We start from the raw sequence: 24,088 nt of genomic DNA, 5'->3' as shown, positions 1-24,088 counted from the left end.
ATCCTAGGTTTGGTTCTCCACATTTCCATGCCAATTTGTGCTTTTCCCTTTTTTTAAAGAACTTCTCATGGAAAATTCATCAGCATTTTAGCGTGAATTTCTCCGAATACAAATTTTTGTACGCAATTTCACACAATATGACTTTTTTTGGGTGAAGTAATTTCCCACAACAGAATGCATGTTTGCGTGTTATTTTCACTAATTTATGCATTTATTGGCACAAATCCCCAGAGTATATGCAGTTCTGTACACATTACTTGACTGCAGAACTGCATTGCAAAATTCAGAGGAGTGCGAATTTTGAAGCACAGCTGTGCTTTGGTTCGCTAGGACCAGGAGGAGACTAGGGTTCCAATCCCTACTTGGCCATGAAGTAGGGCCAGTTGTTGTGGGGAATTAAATATGGAGGGGGAAAGCCATGGATGCCACTTTGAGCTCCTTGGAGGAAAAAGGTGGGATATAAATGCAATAAATAATAAATTTAGTTCGGCTTTAAATGTAAACTGGATCAAATTTCTCCCCCAGCCCTCACCATGACTCCCTTTCATCTTCTCTTCTCCAGGCCAAACATCCCCAGTGCTTTCAATCCTCCCTCGTAGGACTTCGTTTTCAGACATCTTGCGATCCTGAGCCCCCTACGGCTTCTCTGTGTCCTTCTTAAAATGCAGTACTGCATGGAGAGGCAAATCTGTTTGGCAGTGGGCCCAGGCTGCCTTGGGAGGTGGCTGCCTTTCCTTCACTGGACCGCCATCCCTTAGGAATGCTGCAGGCGCATCCTGCCTTGCGGATCCTGCACTATGTAAGGGGGTTGGACTAGGAGGCCTTTAAGGTCCTTTCCAACTCTACAATTCTGCTTTCGTGAAAGCACTAGTTTGTGCCAGCCCTTCTGATCTTCACATTGTTGTTGTTGTTTAGTCGTTTCTGACTCTTCATGACCCCCTGGACCAGAGCACGAAAGGCACTCCTGTCTTCCACTGCCTCCTGCAGTTTGGTCAGACTCATGCTGGTACCTTCAAGAACACTGTCCAGCCATCTTGTCCTCTGTCATCCCCTTCTTCTTGTGCCCTCCATCTTTCCCAGCATCAGGGTCTTTTCCAGGGAGTCTTCTCTTCTCATGAGGTGGCCAAAGTATTGGAGCCTCAGCTTCAGGATCTGTCCTTCCAGTGAGCACTCAGGGCAGAGGGCAATTTTCTCTTCTTGCCCCCCTCCAACATACCCACAACAATCTGGACATAACTAGCCACCTGTTTCCAATAAACCTAAGACTGTAAGCTCCTTAAGAATAGTCTCTTTGATTCTGAGCCTGTTAGGTTGCATTCCTAGTCCAAATCTGGGGCTCTGGGGGACTTAAACACAACACAATACAGAGAAACAAAGATGGTTAGGCAGCAATTTGGAACCAGGAAAATCATTGCCACTGCATGATGGTGACAAAGGAGACCGTGACAGGCCCCTATTTGCAACCACCCAGCAGTCTTGTGTGTCCCAGAGCCACAGCCATACATTTCCTGCCACTGAGAGGCTCCATTGAGCCTTTTCTGCCCACCTCTCTTCGTAGAAGCAGAACTGAAAAACCACTGGTGTATCTAAGTATTTGATATCAACTCCCAGAAGGATCCCGCAGCCACAGCCCCGAGGCTCCTACTGCTTGCAGCTCAGTATTGCCACCATCAACTCCCACCTGCCTCTCCAGGTAAAGGCTCTTGTCCCATACATTGCAGCCATTCCAGAAGAAGCAGAGACAGGCCCACTGTGAGATTAAACCATGCAAGAAACACCCTGTGTTCCTTAAAGAGTAAACAGTGAAGGTTACCCTACCCAGTGGTGCTGGTCCATTGGGGCAAATGGGGCAGCACCCCCCCACCTCAGTCTGGACGGAGCCAGCCCCTCCCACCTCCTGCTGCTCTCCCTGCTTTCCCCCTACCACCCCATGGGCAGCAGCCCTTCCCAAGCTGCTTCAGGAGAGGCTATTGGCAAATGAATGTCCACTGATCAAGGCCAACAGAGAAGAAGAAGGCCAACAGTGATAGGTCCCAAAGGTGACAGCCCAAAATATCCTGTTCCCGCATTAACTCCCCAACTTTCCAATTTGCAGTTACAGATGGATCATGTTGCTCATTTCCACCCTTTCCCATTTATTTTATTTTTTTGCTGAATGCTACGTCCACTTAATTCTGTTTTTCAAGTGAATGCATCATCCCCCCAGAATTTTTTTTGGAAGTTGTATACATTTTATATGCAAACATGACCTAAAACATGCATTTGTGGGGGTATGCTTTTCAATGCATTTCACCCTAATGTATGCAGTTTGTACATCTTTATAAGGTAATTTCTTTTACATATAATACATATTTTGTGCACACTTTCAGAGGGCCAACTCTGCATCACAAAATCAGGAGACATATGTAACTGTTGCATGTTTGGGTGCAACTCCGCTTGAAGAAGAGGGGTTTGCATGGGGTTAACCCAAAGATTAGGGACCTCCAGTTTCCCATACTATCCCTGTATCTTTAACCTCTCAAGCTGACCTCTTTATCTCCACATTGTTTATACTGATACTCTCAGGCTGCATCATGTTTTTGCTCCTCCTCCTCCCACTTCCTTCTCAAGCCTCAAGGTGGCAAGTCGCATTTAACTGTCCTCAGAGAGAATAAAGGTGAAAGCATGGCTGCCGTATTCTTCTCTGACCTTTGGGGTCCCTCCCAACTCTACAATTCTGTGACTCTGATTCTGTCCAAGCCATGCATCTCCTGCAAGAAACCACCTTGTGCTTTTCTTATCAACAAGCATCTCTTTGTGTGAGCTTGCAACAAGACAGCTCTGCTAGCTGAAAAGCTTCTCACTCTGCATACCAAAAGGGTTTCAATAGGTCATTGATCTGATTAGTAACTGGATTGATAATGTCTTCTGATCCATCTGCAAGTTGAGGACCAGTGAATGAGATCAGTCCGCTGCAAAAAGTGAACCAACCGGTTTTCTCCTCCATGCCTGATTGACAGCTTATTAAAGTCTGATACAGATTGCATTCTTAACAGTCAGAATCATAGATTTGAATTTCTATGCTATCGGTTCCAACTCCCTGCTCGATGCAGGAATATTGGTCCTCGCTACTTCAAACTAGTTTTTCTGGAGCTGCCTCTGCTTGGCAATGTGTATATGTGCACTCACACAAAGACATGCAGGTCATGATCTTTGTGTGACAACAGGGAAGTTGCACACAAGTGTCTTTACTTCCAAGCTAAGGATAGTTGGATACATAGGGTGTGAGCACAGCTTAGCAATACAGAGATAGCCTGTCAGAGGACGATCCTTCAGTTTTTCATTCAGAATGCTCTACGTCTCATGAATGAGGCGAATGTTTCAGATGGGTGATGCTCCATCAAAACAATCCCTGTTCCATCCATGGGGATATCCCAGCAATGCCTGGTGGATGCACAAAGAGTGAGACAAGCTGCGCTCTGTCAAAGGCCTGGCCTACCACCAAACCACAGGTTATGGGTCAAAACTGTTACTGGGTTGCAAGCAGAGGCTTCTGAAGAAGCCAGAGGCAATCTGTTCTGCCTCTTAGTGCAGACCCAGGTCACTGAGCTTCCACAGCCGTCTCCTGCCATGAACCGCCCTTGGCAGGATCGGAAGCAACAGCAGCAGATCGGTTCCATGGTCATGATATCATCTTATTCCCTTGTTAACTATGCTGTTTTAAATATATTTGACTTTTTGTTTCCTGTTCATTAGGTTGTTTTGAAGATATATTTTATATTTTACTTCCTTCAGTAATGTTTTATTCTGGATTTGTTGCAAACTGCTTTGAGATTTGCCTTGCTCCAGTAATGGGCCCCATTTTGAATTGAGTGCAGACCTAGGAATAAGGTTCAAGGTGAGGCTTCCTTTCCCAAACTTGCCTATGCAAAGGTGTGTTTTGTGCTCAGCTCAAGGCAGGTCAGCTGGCTTGCCTATCTGTGTGACAGTGAGTTGGACTCACTCCTTATACAGTAACAATCACTGGTAACTAGCCTGCTTCCTGGCAGTAAGCAGACTCTTGTCAAAGCAAAATAAAAAAATTCCTTCCAGTAGCACCTTAGAGACCAACCAAGTTTGTTATTGGTATGAGCTTCCGTGCGCATGCAAGATATCTGAAGAAGTGTGCATGCACATGAAAGCTCATACCAATAACAAACTTAGTTGGTCTCTAAGGTGCCACTGGAAGGAATATTTTTTATTTTGTTTCGGCTACGGCAGACCAACACAGCTACCTACCTGTAACCAGATTCCTGTCAGTTCAAGATAGTTTTTATTATAGAAACAAATATCCTGAGCGGGGCTTCACACGCAACAATAGATGCTCTAATCTGAATCCGAGTTCCGCTTCCAACAGGATCTACGCCAGAACCTCGCCATCAGCTCTTCTCCACTGGCAGTGGACAGAGTCTCTCTCTTATCTGTTGGCAGCCTGGCCTCCTTGGCCTCTTCCAGCCCTGCCTCTTCATCTGAGCTAGGAGTGTGAAGGGAGGGCTGTGGGTGTCAGTTTGGAAACCACTCCTTCTCCCTCACCAGAACCTTCAGCCTGTGACCTGCTAGCTCTGAAGTTAACCCTTCTGCCTTTTGTTCACTTTCTGAGGCTCACCCTTCTGCTGGCTCCTGGAGGGCCACGTTCCTGACACTCTTGCTGCCGCCACCTTTGAGCTTTCTGTGCATCTCTTCAAAGCAGCCACAAGCCTCTTGGGTGCTTTCACATATTTGCAAGGAGAACATGCAAAAGCAAGGGAGATCTTTGCCAATTTGTGGCTATCTTGCTTTGCTTCTTTATTTTAACAGGGTTCATATATTGTTTAATTGTAAATAAAACCTCTAAGCAGTTTGCAAATAGCGTAAAATATACGCTAATGTTGTCAATAAATGTCAGTTAAAAACAAGCTTTAATAAAAATAAAGCCAACAAATTATATACATTATAAACTAAAATAACGATAATGTCTGGGTAGAAGCTTTTAGCAAGGGCAGAAAAAAGTACTGATGGCGGCTACCTAATGTCAATGGGCAGGGAGTTCCAGAGAGTTGGACTGCCACCAATAAAAGTGGAGAATGAACATCATGTGGCATTTGTAGAAGCGCCAGTTGCTGACTGAGGTGGCCAAGTGGGCATTCACAGGGTTAGGCAAAGCAGCCATCTCTGAAAACTGTCCTGAAAGTTCCTGCATGCCCTAATGTTCAGTCTGACCAGCTCAACTCACTGAGCATAGGCCAATTTTCAAACATCTTTCTGTGCCTTGCTATTCACCCCTGAGTATGGATATGGCCCATTGGCAAACTGTGGCACTCCCTGCCACAAGATGCAGCAGTGGCCACCAACCTGGATGGCATTAAAAAGAGATTAGGCCAACTTATTGAGGATAAGTTATCAATTACTACTAGTCATATTGGCTAGGCATTTTCTCCAGTATCCGGTGCAGTATGTCTCTGAATACCAGTTTCTGAGGACCATGGATATGTGAGGGCTACTGCAGTTATGCCCATTTCAGCACGTGATCAGCCATGGTGGGAACAAGATGGACCTTCGGATCAGTCGAACAAAGCTTTTCTTATATCCTTGCCTACTCGTTCTGCTGCCAAACTGAGGGATTGCTGCTCACCAGGGACAGGCATTGGAAAACAGATAAAACCAGAACAGCTGGAGCATGGCAACAGTGCGCCGTTCTGCCAAGCACAGCAGCCGGGTGTCTCTCTGCTCTGCAATACCTGCATTTTCTTCCGCTGGAGCCAAAGGAGACCTGGTTGGTTGCTAGAGCATGCTCACCCCTCCCTCTGCAGCCATTCAAGGCCCCCACTGGCTGCACCATCGCTTTGCTTTGGGGCAGTGGGGGAAAGGCTGTGATACGGAACTCGGCTTCTGAAGGTGACACTGCTGCAGCTGACGATACAGAAAGGAGCAGCAGACTCTTCTCTTCCCCACCTGTCTCTTCTTGCAGAGATTTCCCCCTGAAAAGTCAGATTCCTGTCACTCCCTGGGTTATTGTCAAGATACAGCTAATAACAAAAAAGTATGGCCCCAGGGAAATGCAGAGAGAAAGGATGAAATGAGAGGGAGGGTGGGAGGAAGGGAGAGAGAGAGTGTTGGGGGGGGGGGAGCTCTGGCTATGATCATTCTTGCAGCCTCCCTGCCTCCAGGCTGGTTTTACTTCCATACAAATATTTTCTCCCCTTCTCCTCTGTCTCTCTCGCTTGTTTGAGTTTACATTATTTATGGCTTTGTCCATATTTGCCGTTATTGTTTCATTCAACAATAAAATGGATTAGATAAAAATGCCAACTGTTCTCTGCCTTTGTTTGTCCTAAGCACTGTGTTGTGACGCTGACGTTGCCTCGCTTTGGAGAGGAGCAGCGTCCCATTGTTTTCACAGCAGTGAACCGCCCAGAGGACATGGCTAATTGGGTGGCATATAGAATGCCCAAGACAAAATGAATAAAGAGGGAAAGAGGGAATCGAGCTGTGAGCCTTCACACACACACACACACACACACAGAAGCCAAGGTGTCTGCCTTGCAGTTCCCCAGAGGTCTCCCATCCAGGCAATGTCCCAAGTCAGACATGATCAGCTTCAGCCAAGAAGTGGTCCTGTGGGCTCCAGCATGGGGCCGCCCAGATGCTGTTGAACTACAGCTTCCTTCCTTCCCAGCCAGCAAGGCCAACAGTAAGGGATGATGGGCACTGTAGTCCAACAATATCTGAACATCACAACATGGGCTACCTTTACTCTGGGTCTTGAAGGTGCTGTTTTGGGGATGCATGTGCTGCCTTTGCTAACCCAAAGGAACCAGTCATTTTCTCCCCTTCAGACCATTCTTCTCCAGCCGGTTTCCTTCTCCTCCCACTTTTCCAGTGAGAAGCTGGTCTCATTATAACTGCTAGGGAACCATCTGGATGGAAGCAAAAGACAGGAATATAGATCTGGTCACACCCATCTCTCCCTCTCAGTGGGACGTTAGGGGCTCAAGTATTCAAAATTCATGATGACCTGAGCTCATTATGGTCAGCTGGGCTACAAATGGAGCCGTTTTCTGGGCCAGAAGTTCTCCACCACCAATGTCAAGCTAGCAGGCCCATGCTGGGGGGGGGGGGCAGGTGGGTACACTTGCCACAGGCCTCAGAGGGCTAAGTTGGTATGGGGGCCCCCGCCAGGGACCAGCTGCTGTTTTACTTGAGTTTATAACTTTATTCCAACAAGACTCCGGCCCTGGGTCTCTGACAAGCTCTGCATGGGCCTGCAAACCTGTATTGCTTCGACCAGCATTCCGCAGGCCAACAGACATTTTCAGGGAATCCACTTGGAAGGGTCTGATATGCCAGCAGATTTCATCCAGTCATGTTAAAAGGAAGGAGGAAGTTATAGCCATTTTTAGCTTCCACACTGTAGTGAATGGGGAAGAAACACTCCTAGAATAATTTCTCATAGTGAATTATGTGAACCAAGAGTGCTTGGTTTGCACTGAATGTACAACCCTTTTGCTCTTTACTCAGAATTGGAGTTACCCTTCTTCCAGATCTTTGCTGCCTTTCTTTTTTTAAAGTGTGGTGTGGAAAATTGTAGTGATTGTTAATTACTGAATCCGATGCTTGCATACTCCATGAGCTAGTTAGAGACCAAAGATTTCCAATGCGCAGCCTGGTCCATTGCTGCCAGCGCTCTGGAGAAGAATGACACGTCTGATCAGCTCTTGCCTGAGATTCCCTGAATCAAAGTTTCCCTCGCACAAGACCCCCACAAGGTAGCCTGTGGTAAATGGTAGAAATTTGTTTAACAAGTGCACCATGCGATGGGTCCACTGTATTTAAATGGGGGCAGTGAGCGGGGGGAGTCCATTCTCTACTGGAAGGGTAGCTGGGTCCAAATCCAGTTAAAGAAAGACCTAAGGTGTAAAGATAAAGAAGGGAGAGCCAGGGGGCCATCAAGAGTGAGCCCCTGGCAACACTCAGGTGGCACACGGGTCACAGTTTCCCCCACTTAAATCACAGCGATTATTTCTAAATTTGCATCCAGACATAAACATTAGCGCATGCAAACTGCATGCAAAACAGCGTCCTCCTCTGCCCTCTTTCCCAGCAAAGCATAAGCAGACACCCCACTTGGCTAAATCCCACAAGCTCCGCTCTGTTTCACTTGCTTTTCCTGAAGAACTAGACTCTGTGTGATGACAACAGAAATAAATAAATAAAAATATAATGTCAGCAATGATAATGATGAAGGGAGAATTCACATTGGGCTGCATGACAGTAAAAAGTAATCACAGGAAAGTGCCGACATTTAATTTAAACCAGAGCAAGTCACGGCAGCCAAACCTGACTGCTTCCCTCACGTGACTTGAGTCTCCCAAGCGACAGCAGGCAGCCCGGGAACCGAGAGATGGGAGGAGGCAGATGCCGGCCTCAAGAGCCCGCCTGGGCTGCCCGGCGTTCGCTTCCTCCTGCCATTGGCGGAGAAGGGACTTGAGCTGCAGGTGTTCTGTTTTTGAAGCATCTCCCTGGGGAGCTGGTACTGCTGCAGCTCACATGCCACTTAGCAAAGGACGCATCCAGTAGCCTTCCTGCGGAGAAAGGCCATTGCTCTAGAGCAGAGCCAGTAACATCAGCTCTGGAGGAGGGGGCTGGAACTGATAGCCCCCTGGATGTTGCCAAACTCCCACTAGTCCAAGCCAACATGGCCAGGGAGGATGGCAGTTTTCATTCAGCAATCTCTAGAAGGGCAAAGTTTAGCAGGCACTGACCGAGATAATTTATTTTTATTGTTTATTTTATTTATTAAATTTCTATCGGGATGCGGGTGATGCTGTAGTCTAAACCACTGAGCCTAGGACTTGCCGATCAGAAGGTTGGCAGTTCGAATCCCCGCGACTGGGTGAGCTCCCGTTGTTCAGTCCCAGCTCCTGCACACCTAGCAGTTCAAAAGCACATCAAAGTGCATGTAGATAAATAGGTACCACTCTGGTGGAAAGGTAAACGCCATTTCCATGCGCTGCTCTGGCTCGCCAGAAGCGGCTTAATCATGCTGGCCACATGACCCAGAAGCTGTCTGTGGACAAACGGCAGCTCCCTCAGCCTATAGAGCGAGATGAGCGCGCAACCCCAGAGTCGTTTGCGACTGGACCTAATGGTTGGGGGGGGGGTACCTTTACCTTTATACTGTCCTTCATCCCAAGATCACAGGGCGGTTTATAATATAAAACCACAAAAAGACGTACCGTAATTACACATAAAAACAATTCCCACCCCCAGTTTAAAAGTCCACAGATTATTTAATTGGCCAAAGGCCTAGGAGAAGAGGAAGATTTTCACCTGGAGCCTAAAGATATGTAACAAAGGCGCCAGGTGAGCTTCCCTGGGGTCCCACAAGCTCATGAGGCCAGGCCCACCTCTCCCCCCCCCACTCAATGCCATGTGTTTTGTGAAGACTGTTGGTTGCCCTCTCTTTCCTTATCCAAAGTTGAAACAGATCCTTTTATTCCTCTGCGACCATGCAAGAGGTTTAATCCTGGCATGTTCGTGGTGCCTCGAGCTGAGGGCAAAGGTTGGCACTTTTTGATGCTCTGTTCTCATTTTCAGTTTAGCATACCCTCCAACATTTCTCCAATAAAAATAGGGACATCCTATTCCATCATCATCATTTTACTATTTATACCCCGCTCATCTGACTGTGTCGCCCTAACATATATTAAAAACATAATAAAAGACTGAACTTTTTAAAAACAAACAAACAAACAAACAAACAAACAAAAAACCCTATACAGGGCTGCCTTTAGATGGCTCAGGGGTCAGATAACTCCATACCCTCCAACATTTCTGTGATGAAAATAGGGGCATCCTAAGGAAAAGCAGGACATTCCAGAATCAAATAAGATATCAGGACGGCTTCTATAAATCTGGGACACCCCTGGGAAATAGGGACACCGGGAGGGTCTGGTTTAGTCCAGTCTCAGGTTAGAGATCAACATCCTTCCATGGAAGATTAAACACAGGACCTTCTAAATGATCGTCTTCCCTTGAAATTCAAGCAGCACACAAGCAAAAGCCTCACCTGCGCTAAAGATGACACTACTTCACAATGCCCACCCCCCGGTAGATTTCTGGGAGCTGTTGTCGCATCCCGGGGCAAAGTTCGCTACCAGGAGCATCTACTTCTGGGTTAGTAGAGCTCGCTACCCGAAGCGTTCGTAAGGAGGACAGTACGTAACCCGAGGTTCCACTGTATAGTGTAAATGGCCAAAGTCAAGCAATTAATACTCCCTTTGCTAGAATGGGAAGAAGCCGCCTTCTAATTCAATGTTCTTCAACCTGGTGCCTCCCAAATGCTTTCTACTGCAGCTCTCATCAGCTCCAGCTCCAGGGATGATGAGTCACCATCCAACAGCACTGACAGTGTGGTGTAAGGGTTACAGGGCTGGAGCCATAAAACTCACTGAGTGACCTTGAGACAATCAGAGCCCAGCCTACCTCACAGGGCTGCTGCAAGAATAAAATGGGGAGGGGGAGAGCCAAGGGGCTCCTTGGGCAAAAGGTGAGATAGAGATTTAAAAACATACAATGTAAGTGAGCAAATCAGGGGGGCCACCAGTTCCCCATTCATGCTGTGGGCCCACAGATTTCACATCTGTTAGGGTTGCCAGGAAAACCCAGACATGGCATCTTTGGGAGGGCCAACATGCCCAATTGGGCAGATTTTTACATTTTAAAGGAAATGTCTGGATTTGGGGGTTGGGGGGGGGGCTTGGGCTCAGGCAGCTCAGCCCTCCCCAGCACCTCTTTCCCCGGCTTGGGCTGGCAGTGACTTGGACTGTCCTCTTTTTAGCATTTCCAGATATGGCAGCCCACCTGCCATCCATGCTCTTCAGCTGGAGAATGGACCTAGGAACCTTATATCTCTATTAATAGAATTGTAGGGTTAGAACTCAAGGGTCATCTAGTCCAACCCCCGCAATACAGGAATCACAACTAAAGAATCCCTGACAGATGGCCATCTAACCTTGAAAACCATGAAAAAGAGCCCCACAAGCAGAAAAGTAGCACAGCAGGATCAGGACTGTACTGGGCTTTCTTTCCCCCCATTATTGGTTTTTGTTTTTATCTTAAATACATTTTTATTATGTGTTTTGTGGTTTTTATATTGTAATTTTATGCTGTGAACTGCCCTGAGATTTATGGATGAAGGGTGGTATACAAAATTTAATAATAATAATAATAATAATAATAATAATAATAATAATTTACTAGCTTTCAATCTGCTGTGCATTTCCCTCTGCCAACAATCAAGGGGATTTTTTATTTATTTTTTTAAATGTGGCCCATCACTTGCTGTCTGAAGTGGTCCTGTCCTCTCTCTCGCCCGAGGATTCTGCCATCATATTCTGCCATACACAATCCTGGATCTGGCCTTTTATCTGAAGCCACCAGGGAAACTGAGCAGGAAAATCAGGCAGGGTGATTGGTAGTGGAAAATACAGAGAGGATCGGGGAGGAAAGAAAAGAGACCTCTTTTGCAAATATCTCTTGCAAATGTGGCCAAATGTCTTGAAACGCAAATTTACAATGCCCAGGAGTACAAAGGAATATTTATAACTTCTGGCCAGATACTTCCACTGGGTTATTGCAGCATGGGGATCTCAAACATTCAGGCTGAACTTCTATACTCACTTGCCAGGGAATACTACAATGCACTCTACATGGGGCTACCTTTGAAGGTGACTCGGAAACTACAACTAATCCAGAATGCGGCAGCTAGACTGGTGACTGGGGGCGGCCACCAAGACCATATAACACCGGTCTTGAAAGACCTACATTGGCTCCCAGTACGTTTCCGAGCACAATTCAAAGTGTTGGTGCTGACCTTTAAAGCCCTAAACGGCCTCGGTCACTATACCTGAAGGAGCGTCTCCACCCCCATCATTCTGCCCGGACGCTGAGGTCCAGCGCCGAGAGCCTTCTGGCGGTTCCCTCATTGTGAGAAGCAAAGCTACAGGGAACCAGGCAGAGGGCCTTCTCGGTAGTGGCGCCCGCCCTGTGGAACGCCCTTCCAGCAGATGTCAAAGAGATAAACAACTACCTGACATTCAGAAGACATCTTAAGGCAGCCCTGTTCAGGGAAGTTTTTAACGTGTGATATTTTACTGTATTTTTGGTTTCTATGGAAGCCGCCCAGAGTGGCTGGGGAGGCCCAGCCAGATGGGCGGGGTATAAATAATAAATTATTATTATTATTATTATTAGTCCTATTAAGCTCAATGCAGCTTACTTCTGAGTAGTCGTGCATAAGATGGCACTGCTGTATTTTGTTATTGGGAAACCTTGAGATGGGGGGCCTCAGCATGAGAGCAGAAATTTGCCTGTTTCTAAAGGGTGGGAAGGAACCTGACCCAGACATTGCTGTGATTGAGAGATGAGAGGGAGGGGAGGCCTTCTCAGAGAAAGCCATAACCACCAGGGCAACCGGCGTTGCCTGTGGGGCATTGGGAAAGAGGCAGAAACATGGGGGGGGGGCAGAAGAGAGTCTGGCAAAAGAGCTGGTTTGATCATAAAGGCGATGGGTTCGAAAGATGTAGCTTTTTCCGTAGTGGTGGCCAGATCATGGCATTCTCTTCCAGATGAGCCAATTAATATAGATTATAGAAATCTCTCCTGTCAGCTTTTGAAGTATGATCTGCAGTTTTAAACTTGCAATACTCTTGCTGTGGTTTTCTTTTTCATTTTGAACTGCTGCACATTAATACTGTTACACAATGTATTAATATTGTCATTTTAACTGCCCATTTGCAGCTACCCAATTGTTGCTTTTATTTTTGCCACTATTTTCACCAGACATTGCTTCAAGTGGTTGTGCTTGGTTTATTTATTTAGTTTTAAGGAAGCAGGATATAAACACAGTATTTAAAGTGAAATGAACAAAACGCAAGTGAACAGACTGGGCGCCTTTGAAGAGCTGCCTCCATGAGGTTCAGGGTGTAGATGGGAAAGAACAAAAGCAGAGCCTGGCTATAGGATCAGCCCAAGGGACCATCCAGTCCAGCATCTGGTTCTCACCATTGCCCAGAAAATGCATATTGTGATGCCCAAAATGCACAAGGGCACACTGCCCAGCACCTTGCATGGAGAGGCAGGCTGCCTCGGATGCTGGAGGAGGAAGAGAAGCTTCTTGAAGTGTCAGCTGAGTGGAGGATGCAAAGAGCCTCTTCCCAGAGGGCTGTCCCTGAGTGACCCAAAGAGAATTAATTTGTCGCCTGCGCAAAAGAGGTGAAAGTTGTGCTCTTGTTTTCTCCCCATCCTTCCTGTTTCGGCCAGTTGGCTAAAGATACAATTTATGCCCTCCCCCCCGCCCCTGTCAGTGATGGATGGCACTCCAGACTTCCTGCTAGTGCTAAAGAGAGGATGGCGGCCTTTGTGGCATTTATTAGCATTTATTCAATTCCCCGGGTCAAGAAGACAATTAATGCTCACCTGCCTCGGACACGTCCACTGCTCTGCCATCCATCTTTAGAGAGCCAGGTCCTCTTTGCTAGCCAGCAGAAGCCAACGCTCAGGCTTCTCCAGGCACACATGGACTCCAGCAGCCTCTTCTCACAGTGCCCCCCCACGCCTCAAGGGGAAGCCCCCAAGCGGCAACCAAAGAACATGAAAAGAGCCTACTGGATCAGGCCAATGGCCAAGCTAGACCAGCACCCTCTTCTCCCTGTAGGCACCCAGATGCCTCCAGGGGAATCTCACAAGCAGGATTCACGTGCAAGAGCCCTCTCTCATCAGAAGCCAAACTGAGCAGAGTAAGCGCAAATCCATGAGGAAAGCTTTCAAAGTGGGATGAATCATCCATGGAAGAAACACAGCCTTGTGGCGTAGGGGGAGAGCTGCTGCTTTGAATGCAGGAGGTCCAGGGTCCAACCCCCCAGCATCTCCAGGGAGGGCTGGGTGGCTGGCTGTGTCACCTGGCCTAGGTGGACAAGCAGATTGGCTCAGTCCAAGGCAGCTTCCTGCATTCCTATGGGAGAAAGGATTTTTTTTAAAGAAAAGAAAAAAGGGGTGGGGGGGGGAGAAAGCCAAGAGGGAAGGAGGGAAATGACAAAAGTGCAAATCAGAAACTTGCTTGGGAGGTTGTTCATTCTGGCTGCCACATGCTTGCATGCATGAGCTCTTGCTGGCCATGGGGTCTCTGCAAGCAAAAGGAGCAGGCTGCTTCTTTACCTGCAGCCGAGAAATCACTCTCCTTTCCTTGCCACTGTCTGCTCCAATCCCCCCTCCCTTCTTCCCTTCAAAATGGAGGGAGAAAAATCAGCACAAAATAAAATTGAGGTCACAGCCTTTTGTCACATTTATTATCTATATCTATATCTATCTATATCATCTATCTATCTATCTATATCTATCTATCTATCTATCTATCTATATCTATCTATCTATCATCTATCTATCTATCTATCATCTATCTATCTATCATCTCTCTCTCTATATATATATATATCTATCATCATCTATCTATATATCTATCATCTATCTATATATCTATCATCTATCTATCTCTCCCCCTCCCTCTCGCTGGGTGGGTTAAACACTTACCCCCCCCCATCTGCCCTCCTGCCTCCTCACAATTCCTTTCAACTCCCAGTTGGCTTTCTTGGCAATTTTCCACCAGCAATAGCATTCATTCTCTCTCTCTCTCTCTCTCTCTCTCTCTCTCTCTCTCTCTCTCTGGCATTGGCTGTGCTGCAAAACAAATATCTCTTGGTTGGTCCCTGTTGCATCCCTGGGCTCATCAGATAAGCGATGGAGCTGCTGAATCGACAGATTTGGATCCCTTCAAACATGCAGTGAAGTACACACTGGCATTCCCTCCGCCCCCTCCTTCAGTTCAGGCTGAAACTGGAGACCAGTGTCCTTGTCCTTCTGCGCTGCCAGCTCAGGCTGCAGAAGAGGCGCCTGGTCTGGCTCATGCCAGCAGGTGCAGCCAGCCTGGGGAGGAAGGCATGCTGGATCGGGCCAGGGGCCCATCAAGGCCAGCATCCTGTTCTCACAGTGGCTGACCAGATGCTTGTGGGAAACCAGCAAGTGCTCTTCCCCTCCTCCTCTGGTTTTCTGAAACTGCTATCCAGAAGCATTGCTTCCTCCAACTGTGAAGGAAGAACAGAGCTATCCTGGCTCCTACCCATCGATAGCCCTCTCCTCCTCCGTGAATTTGTCTAGTCCTCTTTTAAAGCCATCCACATTGGTGGCCATCACTGCCTCCTGTGGCAGTGAGTTCCATAGACTAACTATGCTCTGTGTTAAGAAGTATTTTCTATTATCTGTCCTGAACCTTCCAGCAGTCACCTTCATTGGGTGTCCCCATGTTGTTGTTGTTGTTGGGGGGGGGACTCTTCTCTGTACACTTTTTCCACATATAATTTTACACACTTCTATTGTGTCACTCATATTTTCAGCAAACCAAAAAGCCTGAGACACTACAACCTTTCCTCCCCAGGGAGCCTCCTCCATTCCTTGTGGTTTCTCTTTCTCTCTTGGTTTTCTTGTGATATTGGAGCTCAGAGTTGCCCCACGGCAGCTGCATTGCTCCTCTTCCACTGAGAGACAGTTTGCCTCTGAATTACAAGCCAAGAGGATCTGCTTTAATTCTGCTGCAGCCCTCCTTTCACCCAAAGTGCAGGGAAAAGAAAAGTGTGTGTGTGTGTGTGTGTGCAGGAGTGGGGTGAGGAGCAACCCTGGGGGAGAGGAGCGACCATCACACACTGTCCACATGGCAGATGAGACCACAGCCCCCCCAAAGTCGGCTGATGGGGTGAGTTTATGGCAGAGGTGAGGTTTGAACCAGATTCTTTTTGCTTTGCAGTTCAGTCTCTTAGCCGCTCTGCCATGGGCATAGCCAGGATTGAGGGGGTGGGCAGAACTGAGCTACCTGCAACACAATTGGTCAGCTAGTTAAGCATTTTTATTTCTTTCCCTGGTTTTTTTTGGGGGGGCAGCTGCCCTCTGGCCCCCTCTTGGCTACACCCATGCACCCTGCTACTCCAACTCTCTCTTGTAAATATAACATTTAACAGAATAGCTCTGCTCTTTCAAAGTAGAGGGTTTACCAATTGTGCCAAACGCAAGCTGCTAACCAGATCATCCTGAGCCGTTGCAAGCAGATCTTACAAGGCCTCTTTAGAGGGATTATAATTTACAAAAGCAAAAGAAAGCTAGATGTGTACTTTTCAGCCTTTAAGCTTGGCACTATGGAACCCGCTAGTTTTTACACAGAATAAAATGCAGATGAATATGGGGATGAAAAAATAGGAGCCCTGTTTTAAGTTGGTTCTGCTCACATTGTGGGTCAAGGAGTGAGCTATGGGGTGGCAGAACACCTGCTTTGGGTGCAGAAGGTCCCAGGTTCAATCCCCAGCATCTCTGGGTATGACTGGGAGAGACTTCCTGCCTGAAACCACACAGAGCCGCTGCCAGTCAGTGTGGACAGTATGGAGCTAGATGGACACAATCGTCTGATTCAATATAAGGCAGCTTCCTATATTCTTACCTACTAAGACTGCAGTCCTAACCTAATCTAAACTTGGAATAAGTCCCATTAAATTCCATGCAGCTTACTTCTGAGTAAGTAGATGTTGGTTAGGTTAGCAGCTTTAAGGCTCATTCACACTAGAAAGCATGGGGGGAGGGGTGTCCAAGCAGCTTTCCGGTTGACCAGCACTTTCTATGTTTGACCTGTTTCCCCCTTGCTTCACTCCTTTCCAGGGAAAGCCCCCTCTTTAGCTTTAAACTGGAACAAACAACAACCCACCAATTTAAAATACAAGATCGAATGGGAGCCCAGGGTATTTTGCTGCTTTAGGTGAAGGGCAAGTGGTGCCCCTCCTCCCTGGCACCAGGCATGCCTGGCACCCGCCTTCTCTGGCACCCACCGGCTTCCCTTCCTGTGTCCTCTCCCCCCTGAGCCAAGTGTGTTTGCCCCACCCTGTGGAACAGGCTATGGTGTGTGTTGGGCTGAGGCTTGTTTAGTGCCCACAACAGTTTCTCTGATTTGCAGATATGCCCGTGGAGCTGTCTGCAAAAGTTGGCAGTCCCTGAGAATCAATTGGGAGAAGTCTCCCACATCAACACCCCTGAGGGATGATATTCTCTGCCGTGCCCTGAGGGAGAAGCTGAGCAGAGGATGCTTAGGGGGTGGAAGGAGACTGCTGCCTCCCTCTGACAAAGGATGGGGCTGGTCCTGGAAATGGATGAATGGATGGATGAATACAGAACAGCAGAGCAGAAAGGGAACCAATGAAAGCCCAGTAAAATGTAAGAAATGGGGATAAAGAAGTGGCCTAATCCTGTGGCATTGTCATGCTGAAAACACAGCAGCAAATACCAATTCTATTCCCTGGATTGATTTCCACCTGAAGCATGGCACGAATGTGCAATTTCTGCTCATGTGCCCATCTGAATTCCCAGAATTCTCTACACACACCTGTCGTTCATGTACAGGCAGTCCCCCCTGGGGGTCCCATGCTTGGTTGCAAGCCCTCTTCAGGTGTTCTGAAATTCAGCTTGCAAAGAGAGAGAGCAGGGTCATGAACACCAGCCCTGCCCCCAAAGACCATATCTGGATCCTTCATGGGAAGGACTGGAAGGCAACTCAGCTGAATTCACTTTGTCTCCCTGCCATGATTGGGAACACTTGCATAGCTGGGGTTCCTGCACATTCAGCAGAATACATACATTGAGAACCTCCCTTTAGACCTTCCTACTTAATAGTGGGAGGTTGGGGATGAAGCCATACTGTGGGGCGCTTGGTGTGTGTGGGACGCTTGGTGTTGAATTCAGGATTTAATTCCTTCTCCCCTCTGTTTGTCTCTCCCTTTCCTCCTGGGCCAATTTATGGGATCTATTTTTAATGTGAGCCCTTGAAAGGACACAGACCAATTTAACTGCTCCTAGTCACCCCAAGACCCGAGATGGAGTGGAATGCAAAATGAGCCCATTAAGAGCACTGAGTAAGTCAAGATAAAGGGGTGGGATGGGGGGGGGGACATTATTGTTATTATTATTATTTGAATTTATATACCGCCCTATACCCAGGGATCTCAGGGCGATTCACAGAATAAAATCAAAATATAAAAGCACAAAAACATAATAAAAATAAAAACAACAACCCAATAGCTCCTCCCCCCAAATAAACATATTTTAAAAGGGCATAGGATGTAAATCAGATCAACCAAAGGCCTGGTTAAAAAGGAATGTTTTTGCCTGGTCCTTAAAAGTGTATAATGACAGAACCAGGCAAACTTCCCTGGGGAGAGCATTTGACAGATGGGGAGCCACTGCAGAGAAGGCCCTGTTCTCGTGTTGCCACCCTCCAGACCTCTCGAGGAGGTGGCACATGAAGAAGGGCCTCAGAAGATGATCTCAGGGTTTGTGTAGGTTCATATGGAAAGATAGTCCTTGAGGTATTGTGGTCCTGAGCTGTTTAAGGCTTTATAGGTCAAAACCAGCACTTTAGGGACATAGGAGTATAGCACCTAGATCAAGGGAAGTAATGGTGCCACTGTATTCTGCTCTGGTCAGACCTCACCTGGAGTACTGTGTCCAGTTCTGGGCACCACAGTTCAAGAAGGACACTGACAAACTGGAATGTGTCCAGAGGAGGGCAACCAAAATGGTCAAAGGCCTGGAAACGATGCCTTATGAGGAACGGCTAAGGGAGCTGGGCATGTTTAGCCTGGAGAAGAGGAGGTTAAGGGGTGATATGATAGCCATGTTCAAATATATAAAAGGATGTCACATAGAGGAGGGAGAAAGGTTGTTTTCTGCTGCTCCAGAGAAGCGGACACGGAGCAATGGATCCAAACTACAAGAAAGAAGATTCCATCTAAACATTCGGAAGAACTTCCTGACAGTAAGAGCTGTTCGACAGTGGAATTTGCTGCCAAGGAGTGTGGTGGAGTCTCCTTCTTTGGAGGTCTTTAAGCAGAGGCTTGACAACCATATGTCAGGAGTGCTCTGATGGTGTTTCCTGCTTGGCAGGGGGTTGGACTCGATGGCCCTTGTGGTCTCTTCCAACTCTATGATTCTAGAAGGCAGAGGGGCAGGCAACAATTGCAGCTGCCAAAAAAGAAATGGAAAGAGGAAATGAAGGATGGGTTGATGGAGACAGAACAAAAATGTTTGAAGAATAAGAGCCTCTTGAAGATGGAGAAGAGAAAAACGAAAGACATCCTTGGTCCATCATGGCCAGGATTGTCACCATCAAGCGTGGGAAACTAAGGAAAATTCCCCCTCCAAAGCAAGCATAGGCACTGGGAAAATTTTCTGTTTTGTTTGCTTTTCTGCTTTTACATGTTTTCATATTGCTGTTTTATTGGTTTTTACATTGCATTTTTGCTCCAATGATATACTGCATTGTCGTTTTCTCAGACTGTACACTGCTTAAGAGATTTTTATTTTATTTTTTACTATTAACTTGCTTGTAAATACCTTTATAAAAATATATAAATAAACTGGCAGTGTCCTTTGAAGGAGGAGAAGACAGGAGGAGATGTGGATTTGCAGAAATGGGGAGCTGAAGAAACCGTAGCCTGGGGTCAAGAGGCAGCCAGCAGCAGTTACTGTCTGCTGCTCACAGAGGGAGAGTGGGCAGAGCACAGTGTGGAGCACGAAGGGTCCGTGCGGTTCAGTCAGGATTCTATGATGCCCTTGGCTGTGGTTTCTGCTGCCGCTGCTGCAGCCTTTGCAAGCTGGCCGCCCCATGGACACGGTGAGAGCCAGGAAGTGACCATGGCTGAAATGGACATATTGATCCAAGCTAAGCTATCAGCTCTTTGGCTGCAAGTTCTTAGCTCCGTTTTCTTGTGGCATTTGCATTCAGAATTGAGAGCAATTTTTGGCCATGGGCTTCCCAACAGCTGGAAACCGAATGCAACACCATCCTCCACTCTGACAGCACTTTGGGAAGCCCATAGTTCAGCAACAGAGTGTCTGCTTAGCATGCAGAAGGGTCCAGAGCCAGCCCCTGGGAATGTCCCCCTGCCCAAATCTCTGGAGAGCCCCTTAGAGACAGAACTACTTACATTAAAACAACACCTGCTGCTATTGGCCACTCTGAGTTGGTGGGGAAGGGCAGGCTGCACATAAAAACCAATCCATCCATCCTGCCCTCCCTCCAAGGAGAGAGGATGGTCCAGGCCCCTTTATCCTCACAACAGGCCTGCAAAGTAGGCTAAGCTGAGAAGGAGCGACTGGTCCATGGTCACCCAGTAAGACTGCATTGCTAGACTGCACTGTCCCTGGTTATTATGAGCTGAACTTAAGACTTTAGCTTGCTCTTGTGGCTACTTTCATTTTCTTATGCAATTGTGTGTGAAGCAGTTGATCAAGAAACAGCGGCTTCTTCTGAGCCTATGAAAATAAGTAACCCTATGTTATATATATTTTTAAAGGTTCTTTTTTAACTGTGGGGATAAGAAAAAACAGGTATGTCACCCTATGGTAAAATTACTTGTAGTGATCAGAGGGCCATCAAAGGCTGTTAGCCAGGAAGCCTCTGCTCTGCCTCCCCCAGTGGAGGCAGCCATGCTTCAGAATGGGGCAGGGGTTGCTCTTGGGCTCGTGTCCTCCTTGTGTTGTGGCATCGGACTGGCCATGGCAAGATCAATGCTGAACTAGGTGGGCCATTGGCCTGATCCTGCAGGTTCTTCTGACATTCCATTATTTTTTTTTTGAATTTTTTTATTTTCAATGCAGAATCATAACAAAAATTACAAACATTGAATCCAAAATAATACTATACAAACAAAAATCCCCGGAACATATAGAAAAAAAAAACAGAAAAGGAAAAGGAAAAAAAAGCAAAGGAAACAAAACTAAACTAAACAAAAACGAAAAAGCACACATCTACAGAAAAAAACCATATCATTACGTACATAAACACAAATTGACATTCCATTTTTAAAGCCATACAAGTTGGTGGCCATCACTGCTTCTTGTACCTTGCCGCTGCGTATTGTGGTGATCCAGACCATGCTTGGGACAATGTGCCTTATTTCGGATCACCACTCTCTCTTAGGCACAGGACATCCCATGATCCTGGCAGATTCCCTGCCAGGTAATTTTCTGCCTCCATGACCCAGTGGACAGATGCTCCTGGCCTTCCACAAATCCCACTCATTGAATAGAAAAAGCTCCCCACTCTCCATATAGTTTATCTTCCATTCTCATGGTTGATGGCGCTTTTTTGCCCTCCACTTTGAGGTGTTTCTTTGTCCTAGTCCCCCCGCCCCCCCCATATCCTATATTCCAGGGGAAGATGTGATCATTTTCCTGTGCTTGGCTGTACCCATAACTAACAAGGCATGACCATGCAATACACAAGATCTGCTCTCCGATAGCTCTCCGCATACTTGTCCAGAGCTCTGCTTCTGTTAGACAGTGTGGCTGTTCATGGGCATCCAACCACGGAAATCACCCAAGAGGCAGGATCCCATAACTGGAGGAGAATTTGAACGTATGCTCCAACAGGCCCTTTCTAAAGCATCCTATGCTGTCCGAGCAATCATTGGCTCACAGTTGTGTCCCCGCCCCTTTTAAAAAAAGCCTTTTGAGGAGATGCAATCTTAAAAAGTTGTTAGCATGAGTCATTTAGCATTGCCCTTCTCCCTTCTAACTCCCCAGGGTCTCTGAAAGGTCATTGTTTCAGCCAAGGTCACCAACCATTTTAGGCCTGATCTGGGCCTGATCGTCCTGCCCTCCAACACCCCTCCCACCTTCCACCATGAGCTGCAGGAAGGGGGGAATTTGGGTTGCACCAATGGGACACACGCCCTCCAGCATCCTTAGAAAACTCCTTAACCCTGGCTTTGGTAGATTTACGGAAAGAAAAACACACACCAACAAATAAATTTTAGAAAGGGGCGAGATTAGACGAGAACACACAAAGCATTTTTTAAAAAAATCGAAACTCCTTGTGCTCCGCTGCACTTCCCCTTTCTTCCCACCCACCCACCCTCGGCACCCCTGCCCTCTGCCTGCCCCCCAGAGCTAGTGTGTCCTGTGGGGCTGGGCTACGGCAGCCTCTCCTCCTCCTTGCCTGTTCCCCAGCAGCTGCTGCGCAAGGGAGGAGGCCAGCAGCAGCAGCTGCCATGGAGAGGCAACAGGAGCTCCCTCACAGCTGCCACTGCCACCATTCGGGACAAGCGGCAGCTCTTCCTCCTCCCTACGTTTGGCAGCGACACTGGTGGGAGAAAGAGGGATGTTTCAGGATCAAATGAGAAGCCTGGGTGGCTTTTGTGATTCTGGGACTGTCTTTTGAAAATTGGGGCATTTGGGGGCGCATTGGAAGATGGCCAACAATACCATCTCTCGGACCCACACGGGGTAATTAAGAGGCTGTTATGGGAGTAGGCAGCCTCCCTTGTTGCCCCAAGGAAATGGGGAACACTGCCCTTGCCTGCTGTGCCCATAAATCACCCCCTAATTCGAAAGAAGGGGGTGAGGGCCCTAGGCAGAATGCCCCCATGTGGACCTCGGCTCTCCTGGACGCTGTCTCTGGTCGCGCACTAGTTGCAGCAATTTGGAATAATTAATTACAAAAGAAGCAAATGCACATATTTCAAGTGAAGAAGGGGGGTGAAGTCTGCTAATTTAAGTGACCTCTGCGAAAGAAGACGACGGGTTGGAGAAACAGGAATATTTTACGATGAAAATATACCAAAGGCTGGGTATGTTGACAACGGGACTGAATGGGGGGGAAACCTTTTTTACTTTCCTTCTATGTGATTTACAAGAACCCCTCCTCATTAGAATCATCGGTTGAACTGACCCAAGCAGGATGATTAAGGTCTGTGTGGAAATAAGCTTTAACCAAAAGTATGCTTTATGGAGATCGAGAAGCAATATAGCCAGGAGGAAGAACGGACTTGTTTTCAGACTGCATTCCTAGTGAATCTCCTCAGAGGTTTTGAGAAAGGAGGCAGATTGGTGAAGATGAATGACGCTAAGACTGTTTTGATGTATGGAAGTGATGTTATATGGAAAACGTCTGGATATGGCTACTGGATAAAAAAAATAATATCCACGCAGGATTACAAACTGTTCTAACCAGCTTGCGGAGATTATCAGAGGTCACAAAGAGAAAGGAAAAATATATGAAAATAACAAGAGATGTGGAAAAACAATAAGAAAGGACTGGATAGTACTGTGAACATCATAAGGTTAGATTTGTGGACATTAAAACAGCAGTAAGAAGCAAGAAGTTGATTGGATCCCCTTCGGAATTTGAAATATGGGTACCCCCAACAAAAATTTAAAATTCAGCTGTGTAATTTGGAATTTATGTAATTTGGTTTGATTTGATGTGATTGGTCGGTTAATAAAAAATTATTCTTGAAAATTGGGGCATTTGGTGGGTGTGCGCTCAGTCAACACTCAGCTACCATGGAACCAGACCACTTGCCCACACAGAGCCGTCTCCTAAGCGGCACTTGAACTTGGCGATCTGTTCCCAAAGCCATCTCCCAGGCGGCGGGTGGAAAGGAAGAGTCGGGGATGCCGGTTCTCTCTGGGTCTGCCCTCCGGCAAAGCCAAGTGGCACTTAGCAATGAAGAAAAGAAAAAAGAACAGCATCCTGGCTCTTATAAACCAATCCAGACTTTCAGACAGGAAGGAATCGTGACCCTGGGATGTCACAGACCACAGACTTATGATGGAAAGATCACTGCACAGTACTAATGCATCTCATAGCCAAGGCGGGGGGAGGAGGTTTGTGTGTGGAATTATGGCTCAGGAGACTGGAATTTGTCTCCATTCATGTTGCTGTATCTCCAATGCCACATGGATTTCCGCAATCTATGTTTCTGGCAAATGTGGCACAAAGCTTCTAAAATCCTATCACTTTTTACCAGACCATCGAAAGCTTCATCTAGGACCTTCATTCTTACTTAAGATAATTTGTCTTCAGCTGAAGCAGTTGAAGACAAAGCAAGGGGATGCAGTGACATCCTTTGCTGGGTGTACCCCTTTGCTCTTTGTCCCCTGCTCCTGGACTTGGCCACTGGGGGCCACAGGATGCTGCACCATTGGGGGTGGGGACACT

The 24,088-nt window shown here is 47.1% G+C and overlaps 1 protein-coding gene across 5 annotated transcripts in view; it reads right to left on the bottom strand.

Annotated features, from left to right (window-relative positions):
• LINGO1 (leucine rich repeat and Ig domain containing 1) overlaps positions 1 to 24,088 on the bottom strand; it is a 666,023-nt gene that overhangs the window by 37,736 nt on the left and 604,199 nt on the right. Inside the window, exon 1 of one of the 5 annotated variants that reach the window (XM_053402990.1) lies at positions 13,477 to 13,605. The exons of the other annotated variants lie outside the window; for them this stretch is intronic. Within the exon in view, the coding sequence (XP_053258965.1) occupies positions 13,477 to 13,506 (30 nt within the window). The 5' untranslated portion in view covers positions 13,507 to 13,605. Of the gene's footprint in view, positions 1 to 13,476; positions 13,606 to 24,088 lie in introns of those variants that run through there. 5 annotated transcript variants of the gene reach the window in all.

The sequence above is a fragment of the Podarcis raffonei genome, chromosome 9, assembly GCF_027172205.1.
Source record: "Podarcis raffonei isolate rPodRaf1 chromosome 9, rPodRaf1.pri, whole genome shotgun sequence".
Lineage (NCBI taxonomy): Eukaryota > Metazoa > Chordata > Lepidosauria > Squamata > Lacertidae > Podarcis > Podarcis raffonei.
This window is presented reverse-complemented; position numbering and strand designations above follow the sequence as displayed.